This window comes from Triticum aestivum, chromosome 5B (genome assembly GCF_018294505.1).
Source record: "Triticum aestivum cultivar Chinese Spring chromosome 5B, IWGSC CS RefSeq v2.1, whole genome shotgun sequence".
Taxonomy (NCBI): Eukaryota; Viridiplantae; Streptophyta; class Magnoliopsida; order Poales; family Poaceae; genus Triticum; species Triticum aestivum.
Genome location: NC_057807.1, coordinates 122,291,275 through 122,303,222, shown reverse-complemented (window position 1 = coordinate 122,303,222; position 11,948 = coordinate 122,291,275). Strand labels below are relative to the sequence as shown.

Genomic DNA, 11,948 nt, shown 5'->3' with positions numbered 1-11,948 from the left:
CGCGCTGGTGATAAACAACTAAGGGCAGCCCATGGCTATATCAACCTCAGGGAGCCCAGAGCTCAGTGTCTGGCCTCATCACAACGCCTCCCCTCGGGAGCACCACACGAGGGGGCTAGACACAGGGGCTGCGCCCGGTTCACGCCCGAGCGCACGCCACCCAGCCAGGTCCCTCAGACCTGGTCGTCGCGCGGCCTCCCCGAGCGGAGCCAAGGTACGAAGACCGTTTGAGCGTCACGGGAGACTCCTGAGCATTGCTACTCATGAGCCTAACTGGTCACGTAGCCCCTCACTCCTTAGTTCCGAAAGGCTAACGACGGTTGAGGTATGCGCAGGGCCAGGCCCTGCTGACGTAGAACGACAGATCTACTCCTGCACCCCTCCCTATTTGCTGTTTGCGCATCAAGGGGGACTCCTGAGCATCGCGACTCATGAGCCTAACTTGCCACATAGCCCCTCACTCCTTGGTCCCGTCCTGGTGATCCAGTCAGGGCTAACGACAGATGAGGTATGCATGGGGCCGGGCCCTACGGACATAAAACACAAAGGAAATAGGAAGGAAACCGCAAAATCTTGCAAATTCAGAAGCAAATATTACAAACCATAAATTGTCCTCACGATACCAGACACAAGTTTAAATGCCTCCACGAGGCACGGTGCATGTTGCACGAGTAGACACAAGAAAGAGACCGCAGGAGATCACCCTTGAGCAGCACCGTCACTCGTGGTGGAGTCGTGCTTGTCAGCTCCACCTCCCGAGGCCGCGGAACCAGCATCACCTGCCTTGGGCGCAGTGGCGAAGGTGCGGAACTTTGCCAGCAGGGCTTTCGCTCGGCCCTTCACGGCCTCAGCAGCAGCAGCGGAGCACTCGGCGTCCACAGGCTCCAGCAGATCGTCAAGGTTGGCGTCGGGGTTGTGAAGGTAGACGTGGCTGAGGATCCGCGTCAGCGCTGTGGAGGAAAGGACGCGAGCTTCAACCTCGGCCATGGGACCAATGCCGGTCACGACCTCCTCAAGCGCTTTGACCAGGAAGGGAAGCAGCTTGGCAGGGCCGTCCGTGGCTCCGGCCAGTGGCTTCTCCAGACCATCATCGTAAAGCAAATTCAGCGCCCTGCGATATCTCTCCTTGTAATCCACGAAGGCCACGCGATCCTTGGCCAAGACCTTCACCTTGACGTCCAGCTCAGTCCTCTCCGCCTTCACTTCTACTCCAGAGTCCTCAGCGGGCCGTGATCAGCGGTCAGTTCAGTATCGCGGTCCCCGATGGCGGCCTCCCGAGCCTTCATTTCTTCCTCCTTCGCCTGGCGGTCGCGGACCTCTTTGGCAAGCTCATCACGCAGGCCTTGCAGCTTGTCCTCCAGCGCCTTGCAACAGCCCCGGACAGTTGAAGCATCCTTCAACACTGCGTCACGAGCGGCTATGGCCTAGATGGCGACTTGCTTCTCCTCCTCGGAAGCCGCCACAACCTGGCGCAGCGCCGCTCGGACGGAGGCGTCAGAGTGAACCCAGCCAGAGACCAGCTCCAGGCGCCCGGCCACCAGGCGGGGGTTGGCGCCCTGGAGATCTTCTCGCAGCCGACCCAGCTCAGCAGCAGCGCGGTCCAAGGTGGCGGAGGAGGCAGAGGAGTCAGGAACCAGTGGAGCAGGAGGAGAAGATGGTAGCGTGATCACGGCCTGGGAGGCTGGGAGCTCCTGAGCCTTGGCAACCTCGGCGACAGCATCAAGCACTGGCGCCTCCAGATTCAACGGGGCCACGGGGGCTGGCACCCCGCCAGAGCGTCCCTGGCCTCGCGAGAACGACCGGGCAGGGAAGGTGCGAGCTCCACTGCCTCCCCTTCCCACAGGCGAAGGCGCGACCACGACAGACGAGCTTGACCCAAGCGGAGCCACCGTGTCCCCCTTCAGCCTCTTCTCCATAGGCGGCAACCTACCCAGGCGATGGAGGATGTCAAGCCCTGACAGCGGAAATAAGAGCAAAGCAGAGTTCGAGTACTTACTGGTCAATTGTGGTGTGCTCCAACGGCCTCCTGCCGAGCTTAAAGCCCGAGAGCCTCTTGCAGGGCGCAGCCTCGGGAGGTCCAGCAGTAGAGGGGGGCGCACCAGAAGGGCTGGAGCTAGCTTCGGGCAGTGCCGGAGCCAGAGTAGACCCTCGGGAGATCATCCCCGACCTGTCCTTCTTCGGGATCACGGGCGGGTCCTCTCCCCCTCGCCTGGTGTCGGCCTCGTCGTCGTCCGGCATGGAGCGGAGGACATTGGACCTGCGCCAGGGGGAAGTCTCCCCCGTCTCCTCAGTGGTCGCCTCCGAGTCACGCTCCTCCTCTTCCTCATCTTCCTCCTCTCCTCCATGGGAATCATCGGAGGACAACTCCACCGGCGCCGCCACCTCCTGGCCCTCAGGAGGCACCTCCGGCACCAGGACGCTCCCATTGAAGGTGGGTATGGCGTTCACCACCTGTTCCCAGTCGTCGCGAAGGAACAAGGGGACATGAGCGCCCTCCAGACCATCCACATCCTCTCCAACCAGGAAGCGGAGAGCTGCGGTCATATCTTCATCAACCAGAGCCTTCGAGTTCAGGCGGAGATCGGCGTCCGCATCTCCGAGCCTCCATAACGGGCGCGAGTGCGCCTGAAGTGGAGCCACCCGGTGCGCCAGGAACTCCCTCAGGAGCGTGGCCCCGGTCAGCTTCGCCGCCTTCATGTTGCTCGGCCTCAGGTTGGCGTTCATCTTCTCCAGCACCAGCTTCGCCCGTCGGTCGTCAAGCTTCACACGGGACCATGCCTCGTCAGCCTAGGGCTGCTCCATGGGCAGCGCCAGCCGAGAATTGATGCATCCGGCATCCAACATGACCCACTTGCTCCGGAAGCCATCGGCCCTCTTCTCGGCCTTCGAGATCGCGTTGGCTTTGGAGCACACAACGAAGCCTGCACACGCTGAGGTATGGGTGCCGGTAACTCGGAGGGAGAAGAAGTAGCGCAACAAGGCCACAGAAGGCATCAACCCGACGTGTGCCTCGCAGTAGTAGGCGAAAATCAACAGAAGGAGAACAGAGTTGGGATGGAGATGCAGAGCCTGCAGCTTATAATGGCGGAGGACAGCATAGAAGAACTAGGAGAAAGGAGGCACCCGGCCGGTGATGACGGTGCTCATGAAGAAGGGATAGAAGGTGCTCCCCTTGTCCTCCGGCTGGGCAGAGCCGGCTCGGAGCGCAGTCTCCCCCATCTCGCTGCCTTGCGCCACCGTCATCAGGCGCGTGAGGGCGAGATTCTTCTCCGTCATGTTGGGGGGATCCAGAGTCGGCGAGTACCAGGTCGGCGGAGCCTCGGCCGCGGTCTTGCGGGGCACCATTGCTCGCTGGAGGAGGAAGGATGAGGCGGATTTGGAGATTTCGGAAGCAGGAGGGCAAGAGCAAGAAAGGGGATCTGGAGCAAGGCGAGTGAGAGCAATGAAGGTAAGCCTAACCCAGGCCAGCCTTTTGTCAGCCAAGCAGTTGCCGAGGCAGCGTGGGAAAGCGGAGATTCCCACGTCCAATCAACTGCCACGCGGCGACCAAGGCCACAGGCTGTTGGGGCCCGCGGCGCTCCACACTTGCCCTTTGGCTTTGCTGCTAAGCCAAGTCCGAGCGCGCCTTGGGCCCGGGGGCTACTGTCGGCGTTCTGGGAATGGGGGTCCCCAAACTTGCCTGCATGTGGCCTGCTGCGTGGCTCAACCAGTGGCCCAGTACGGCCCGTCTTCATCAACCCAAGCTCAAGACCCTCGCGAGGGGCCAAACCTCGCGGGGCGGATGACGCAAGGCTTCCTCAGGGGCGGCCTCACCAGGCAGGCTCGCGAGGAGGCGGAGAGATCAAGGCAGGGGTACCTCGCGAGGTGCTCATGACGCAAGCCATGACGATCGAGACCAGGCGGGCGCCAGCCTACGCAGTGTCCTCGTTTCCTCTTTGGTGCAAAGGGGGCAAGCGCAGACGCTGAGTACCGAGGCATCAAGCAAAGATTACCATATCGGTGCAACGAGACCAAGACCAGCAGAGCGGCAGGATGGAGGTCACCATGGAGCCCAAGACGGCGTCATCACCAGTGCCTTTGGCAGTCGAAGACCAACTTTAGTCAGGATAACTTGTACTAGATGTTCCCCTTTAAAATGGCCGTTGTTGGCTCCCTTCCCGCTCAATATTTGGGAAGAGGACCACGGCATCTATAAATAGAGATAGCCACCACCATAGTAGGGGGGTCACATCATCCAGAGCTCATCTCATCTAGAGGCGACCAAATCCGCCCAAGTAGAACACCGCACCAGCTCAAGAACACCTCTCGCGAGGCTGTTCTTCCTTTGTACTGTTCATCATCAGCCCCAGAGGCAATCCACCACACCACAAACTAGAGTAGGGTATTACACCACAACGGTGGCCCGAATTAGTATAAACCTTGTGTACCTCGTGTTGTTCATCGTGTAGCTTAGATCCGTGGCGAGGCGTTGGGACGTGGATCGGTAGGGGGAAGATCTTCACGCGCACCCCAGAGTTCGAACCTTAAGGGTTTTGCCGGAACCCGATATCCGACGTTTCCTACCCTAACCCTAGGCGGCTAGTGCAAACTTTCCCCTCCTGATTTCACCAGCGAGCCCGTGGATTCGCATTCCCTCTGCCTACCACTCCGGCGGCCAGTGGTGGGGAGGAGAATCCCGGTGCCTCCTCTCCGGTTAGTCATTTAGGTTAGGGTTTTTTAGTCCTCGCAGGTGCGGCACTCGGACAGATGGCGACGCTTCTTCTTCAAGTTTGTCTTTCGGGCTTTGATCCTCTTTGGGAGGTGAGGTTAGAGTTTCTCGTCACGTGGCGAGATTTGGTGTCAGATGCTTCGAATCTATGAAAAGGTTCAACAGTGACCACTACGACTCCTGGGCGCTGGTCCTTAGGGGCACGTGCACGAGGACTTCTTTTTTGTGTATCACGGTTGTCATCGACAAGGCCAAGCCGGCTTTGGTAGGGGAGCGGTGACAGCGGCGCGCCGGTGGCTCGTTCTGGCAACAGTAGTGATCCTTCTGTGGTATAAAATCTCGATGTAATTTTTAATTATGTTTGAGATACTTTGTACTTTCGAGGAATTTTTATAATAGATTTGATCCTTTCTCTGAGAAAAACCGTGACTTGATGGAATGCTCAGGTGGAAGAACATCCAGGTAGACTTTTCCAAAAGAAACTTTGTGGATTTTTTCTAAAAAAAAGAGAGGATTTTCATCCAGGCGAACTTAATTTTCATATACAAAAGGAACTCGTTTAGTTCTCACAATTGAACCCGTAGCTAGATATATTTTGTGCAATCCTGAATTTTGATGTTTGGAACTGGAGACATTTGCAGTCGAAATTGTGTGAGAACTAGCACAATATCCATGCGTTACTAGAAAGTCATAAAAAGACAAGGAGTTACAACTGACTTGGAGATTGTCAAAATATGATGGTGTCTTGCGACTGTTGAATGGTCTACGGTTAAAAAGAGAGCGAAAATATAACGAGAGATCATGTTGCAGTCTCTGAAGAATCTCGAGCAACCATAGTAGGTCCTTCGCAAGATTTCCATTGAGAAATAACATTTTCAATTTTGAAACATAGAAGAATGGGCATGAGTAAATTGAATGCACAAGATCATCGGTTAGGTAGGAGGACAACATCTATCGCTGTGTTGAAATTGCAATTTGTTTGCCCTCTTGTGCTATGCTTTTTTTTCGACGAAGGGTGAATTTTATTTGCTCAAATGAAGCATCAAGATGATACATCATACTGAATACACACCCAGCCTCTGCATAACTAAGATGCACACAGCCAACTCAACACACACACATAGAAACACACTGGCGACTAGCGAAGTCATAAGACCAAAAGCTATGTGCAGGTGTGGGAAAAAAAATAAGAAATAAGCCTCAAAGTGATTAGATGAACGATCGACAAACTACAACTGAGATCATATCCGCACCAACCATCGACACCACATGGATGACAAGGATCTTGAACAGCAACGCCTTCAAGAAGGAAGCGACACTCAAGCGACGCCGTCACGGGAACCAACCACAAAGGCCGGTATCAAAGTTTTCACCCTGAAGAATCAGTCCAAACATATCCGAGCAATGCCTCCAACAAGGTAACGATGTGAAAAACATCGCCATTGCCAGGAATAATCACTCGGGTCTGTCCTAGGCTTTCGTCCCGGAGTTCGAGACTGGGTGCACATAGCACCACCATCCAAATCTCATATGTGTTGTCTTGTGCTATGTATAAAACCAAAAGAACTGGTTAGCCCGAGAAACTAAAATCAAGACCGTGATTTTGAGTTGGAGCCGTGTACTTGCATTAATAATTCGTGATTTTGCAAGAGTATTATTCTCACATTAGAGGAGTAGTGTATTTGTTTACTTGGAATGGGTCTCACATCTTATAAAAGTAACATTTGTTTATTATGTCTTCGCATGCGGGTAGAAATGTACTCCCTCCGTTCCTAAATATTTGTCTTTCTAGCATTTCAAATGAACTACCACATACGGATGTATGTAGACATGTTTTAAAGTGTATATTAACTCATTTTGCTCCGTATGTAGTACTTGTTGAAATCTATATTTAGGAACGGAGGGAGTATTTGCTTATTTGTATGGCTCCACATGTGAACTCACCAGCCACACCAACTCAAATCTTTGTAACTAGGAAAGATTATAAGCTCAAAAAGAAACTAACCACATCATGCAACCAACACTACTTACATATTAACCACATCCATGGTAATTGCAGAAACCCATGCGTAACTGGTTAGTGGTAATATGCCATAGCCCATACAGACATAGTAATATCAGGATCGTAACTTAACATTAACCGAAGCATCCACGAGGTTTTTCATACAGGAAACCAGCTAACAACTCGTTCGCAGCCAAAAAAGCCCTTCGCAACTAAATTTCCTCTTCATCTTGGCAACTCATAGGGCTGGTTACCTCACTGCTCTGGGTTCACTATGTCTGTCGGCAACTCATACAGGCTACTTGCTGTCAGCAACCCTGAGGTAGTCGAGCAGGTAGAGCTGGCCACCGGCATGGTACGCGCAGCCGACCGTCTTCCCATCGCGGTTCCTTGTGATGGTGCAGCCATGAGGACTGAACGCGACACTGAAGCCGCTGTCAGTGAGCTGGGTCACTGAGATGATGTTCTCGGTGAGCCCTGGGACGTAGCTGACGCTGGGAATGGAGAGCTGGGTGGAGCTCAGAGACCCCTTCCCGCGCACCTGCAGCATCGCACCGGTGTGCGTCCGGACTTGGCGGCCTGGCTGGGTGGGGGTGAAGTTGCTCAGGAGGTGCAGGTTGCCGGTCATGTGTTCAGCAGCATTCGAGACGATGTACCAGGGAGCTGTTGTACTGATCAGACACAGGAGAAAACATTAGCGTTATTTCCCGCATTTGGAACTAAAACCACTACATTTAGTTTGGAACGGAGGAAGTAGATGATTAAGGAGTCGATGAATACCAACCAAACGCTATAGGTAACCATCAGAGTAGCAAGACTATTTTTAAAATAACAAGTCAGTAGAGTAACTAAATCATACTGTGAACAATTTGGGCATAAGCTCTAAACAAGCACAGCTACAAATAATCAACTTTGTAACAAACTAGAAATTTTATGGTATTGGTATAACCACTTTAACTTTAATATGGACCTCTAATTTTGCTTTATCAAATCATATTACCCTTACCTCTTATAGAGAGGCAAAAAAGGATACCAATACCCAAACCAAACAGCTACTACAAAGGTATACATGAAAGTAATAAAAAAACCAACTGATTTTAGGTTTATGTTCGAAATATTAGTTCTAAAACATGATGTCCACCACACGCGCTGGTCATCTCGACATACATGCTGCAGAAAGCATACAAAGAACACACACATCTAATTGTCTGTTATACTGACCATTGCAAAAGCACGAGTCAAATATGCAGTTTCTTATACTTCCATTTTTCCTTGCAAAGTTGCGAGTGCATATATTTGTAAAATCATATGCAGCATCACTTGTAAAAAATTATGCAGCTACCATGGTGAGTCTCTTAACTTCTAGTATGTCACACATGAATTGGTAGATGAGCATGAGGAATTACTTCTTAAGTGATATATGCAGATGCCATTCTTTTTGTGCATGCATGGCAGCACTACCTTCAATTGGCATAGCTCATAAGGAATGAAGCACTTGACAGGTAGTATCATTTAACTGGAAATTCAGTGCTCCCATAATGGGCAACTGCACTTTAGAGCACCCCCTATGAGGTAAGAGGGGGTCGGAGTGCAATGAATAGAGCTCAATAAACTAACAGTGTACCAGGAGTAGAAAAGTAAAGCATTCGGTCAAGTAACTGTACCTACTGATGTCGAGAAAGTCTACTTCATACAGATTGCCTTTAACACGTCCTTTGCCGACTACTGTGCCATCAGGGCGCTTAAGAGAAAAGGCACTGCGATCCAGAGTGAGTGAAATTTCCTGATTGCTAAAATGGGCACCCGCCACCATGTTCACCGTGACCCCGGGAACATACCATACGTCATCGAGCTTGATCCCGTTGCAGTTCACAGATCCCCGTGCACAGACTTGCATGGGCGGCCCTGTCCCAATGAGAGAACGGACCCAACGGTCACACACAGGCGTGAGGTCCGTCAGCAGGTTCAGATTGCCAGTTATGTGGTGGCCATTCATGACGAAATACCAAACAGCAGCAGCCGCATTCGAACTGTCTTTGGCGGAGAGCTCGTCATGGGGATCAAGAATGGAGGTCAGGGCAGCACTGTTCTTCTTCCTGAAAAATCGCAAGTCAATGCAGCAGCATAAATACAAAAAGGCAATCACGGAAGTGAATCAAAGCATCAGGATCAACTAGAGAGACCTAAGAATGGAAAGAGCACACAACAAACTTTTTTATAGGACATAATGAAATAACTAGCAGACAAATAGTGTGCATGTGCAAACGCCTAACATCATCTGACTCTTTCCTAGGAGAAACACTAAGCATGCAACAAGCAACCAAGCTATAATATTAACGGCAAATAGCCAAAATCTGCGCTCCATGACTACAAAGGGTGAATACGTAGTACACTCCAAAATGAAGAAGAACCCGAGTGGATTCCTATTGCCTAGTTCCATGATCCATCAAGGTCCTAGGACGAGCACAGAATGCCATTGCAATGCACGGGGAGGTCAAAATAGTAAGTAGCAAAGTAACTGCACCAGGAACATTTCGATGGCAAATAAGTGAGTACACTAGTTCAACATGAAATGGCTATGCCCCAAGGCCCCCAATCAACAAAATGCTTAAATGCTTCATCAATAGATAAAGGTGTGGAATTCTCCTATTGTACACAAACACACCAAATTTGTTTTTGAATCATCGGTTGAATACATGATAAACCGTCTACAAAACTTTCATTAACTCCTATTTGGCGCAGCATTTGGTGATAGTATAAGAAGTCACCTCTTTCTGTGGTCATTTCTATATAAAAAGGGGAAATCTTTCACTAGTAGATTCAACCTAAAACAGACATTCGACTAAGTCTGTCGACCCAACAAGACACTAAATTCCAAGGGCAGTCCATCAATTGTACACAAATCCATAACATTTTTAACATTGGTTGGGTACACAGCAAATCATCTGCAAATTTCTCATTTCACAGCATTCAGGAGATTGAATCTATTAGACATATTTGGACCAAGTCCATCCAACCCCAACAAGAGCCGCGAACCATAGCCATGGCATTTTCCTCTCGAATAAGCCATCAAACCCTAGACAGCCCCAAAACCCCACCTTTATCTCATCAAAACGCGAGCAAACCAAAGACAAGCCGCCGCGCTTGCTATCCCCGTCGACCTAGTAGAAGCGTGCGTGTGGGTTGCCACTTGGGGGAGCGTCGATTGGTGTCTGCGTGCGTACCTGATGGCGTCGAGGAGGTCAGGGTCCTCGGTGGCGGGATCCACCTCGAGCATCGTCAGCACCAGCTCCTCCCCTTCCCCCTTCGTCACCGTCGGCGTAGCCTCGCTCTTCCCCATTGGCGCGGTGGAGGCGAGGCGCTGGAGACTTCTAGAAGCAGGTGGAGTGGTGGAGTGCGGACGGGTTGTGGGGAGTGAGGATGTTTCTCCTTGGAAACTGTGCCTTTAACATGGCCCGCGGAAGTGGGCCGGGCTGTACTTGCCTGTAGCCATCGACGGTAAAGCTCGCGAGTTTTTCTAGAGAAAGCTAGCAAGGGGGGAAGGGCGGAGTTTTTTCCCCTATGGCTGTATTCCCGGGGTTAGTTTTTTCCCCTAGGTTAACCTAGGGTTCCACCTATCCTCCGGCGATCCTGCCGGAGTCCACGTAAAATCTCTCCGGCTGCCGATCCTTGTTGGCCGTCGGTGAGATCCATCACCCTCCGTCGTGTGTGCGTGCGTGCATGGCGGATCTGACGAACCAGGTGCAAGGGGGGAAGGGCGGAGCGAGGGCAGATGCAGTAGCGATGGTGGCGGCGGCTCGGCCAAGTGGTTCAGAGACGCCGAGGGGGAGTGCTAGGGATGAGACTAGGGGGAAGGATAGGCAAAATCAGAGTTCGCAAGATGTGCGGAATCAGGCAGAGGAAGATGAGGAGGAGTATGGCGATTACTATGGCCCCGATCCAGATCTGGAAGACCAATTTGCGGGGATGAAGTTGCATGGGCGGGAGGAGGAGGAGCTTGATTTCTCGGAAGAAGTGGATGAACTCATCAAGGATGTGCGCTGGCTGGCCCTGTTCCGCGTCCACACCATGAAGCCTTTCAGCCATGCCGCGCTAATGACACAGATGCGTAATGCGTGGGCGGCGGCACAAGGGGTTACCTTCAATGTCAAAGGCCCGAATTTGTTCCTAGTTCAATGTCATTGCTTAGGCGACTGGAAGAAGATCATGGAAGGGGGGCCGTGGTTGTTTCGGAGGGCTCCGGTGGTACTACAGGAATACGATGGCTTTTCAGATGTCAAAGGGTATAGACTAAACAAGATACCGGTGTGGGCGAGAGTGAAGGGGCTGCCGGATGGCCTGACGAGGAGGAGAGAATTGGCCGAGAAAGTTGCAGCAAAGGTAGGGGATCCACCGTTCAATGTGATTATGAATGAGGGTAGAATAAACCCGGCTAGTACTCTACGAGTTAGGGTTTATGTTGATGTCAATACCCCACTGGTTCGGTTTGTGCCTATTACTCTAAAGGAGTACAAGAGGTATAGTGTCTTCTATGAGAAGCTCCCAGATTTATGTTTTGCTTGTGGAAGGATGGGACACCTAGATGATGAATGTGGTGACGGTGTGCATGCCCCGAGAACCTTTGAGTGGGGGGATTGGCTGCTTTGGGAGCCGGAGATGCCGACAGCTCAGGGCCTAGGCGGAAGAGGGAGAGGGGATGGAGGAGGAAGAGGTAGATGGAGGGATGCTGGAAGAGGAAGGGAATCGGGTGGTGGTCGAGGGAGAGGAGAGTTTGGAGATGATGGGGCTGATGCTGAAACGCAGAGGGCGGAGAGGGATGGAGTGGAAAATGATCATGAGTACCAACACGGTGAAGGGGGGGAGAAAGGAGCCCGGAAGCGGCTGGTGGCAGCGGATGGTAGTGTCAATATAAGGGGTCAGCAGGCCCCGAATCTAGCGGGCAGAGTGGCAGGATCAGTACTCCGTCTTGAGGGTGCTACATCTTCTGGTGCCAATGACACAGCATCTACGCTCGAGAAAGTGCAGGTGGTGAAGCAGAGGAAACAGGATGAGGGAATGGTTGTGGACGGAGTTGAATATACAGCTAAGGCGGCCTCCGTTGAGGAGGACCGCCGAGCCCAATGAGGACTATGTGCTGGAACTGTCGAGGAATTGGCGACCCTGCGATAGTTCGTGAGCTCTGCGATCTTGTGGAGGCTAGTGCGCCGTCGGTGCTGTGTATTGTTGAAACCCAACCGG

General features: G+C 52.2%; 1 protein-coding gene across 2 annotated transcripts; it reads right to left on the bottom strand.

The window, feature by feature from the left end:
• Positions 1–6,702: 6,702 nt before the first annotated feature.
• On the bottom strand, positions 6,703–10,193 carry LOC123115814 (uncharacterized). Of its 2 annotated transcripts, XM_044536901.1 has the most exons (4): positions 9,935–10,193; positions 8,549–8,806; positions 8,375–8,467; positions 6,703–7,381 (listed from the first exon to the last, which is right to left on the bottom strand). In XM_044536901.1, the coding sequence occupies exons 1-4, from the start codon at positions 10,048–10,050 to the stop codon at positions 7,009–7,011; spliced, it is 840 nt and encodes a 279-aa protein (XP_044392836.1). In that variant the 5' UTR covers positions 10,051–10,193; the 3' UTR covers positions 6,703–7,008. The 2 variants fall into 2 exon arrangements, with proteins under 2 accessions (XP_044392836.1, XP_044392835.1); XM_044536900.1 differs by having other exon boundaries at positions 6,709–7,381; positions 8,375–8,806; positions 9,935–10,186.
• Positions 10,194–11,948: the final 1,755 nt, after the last annotated feature.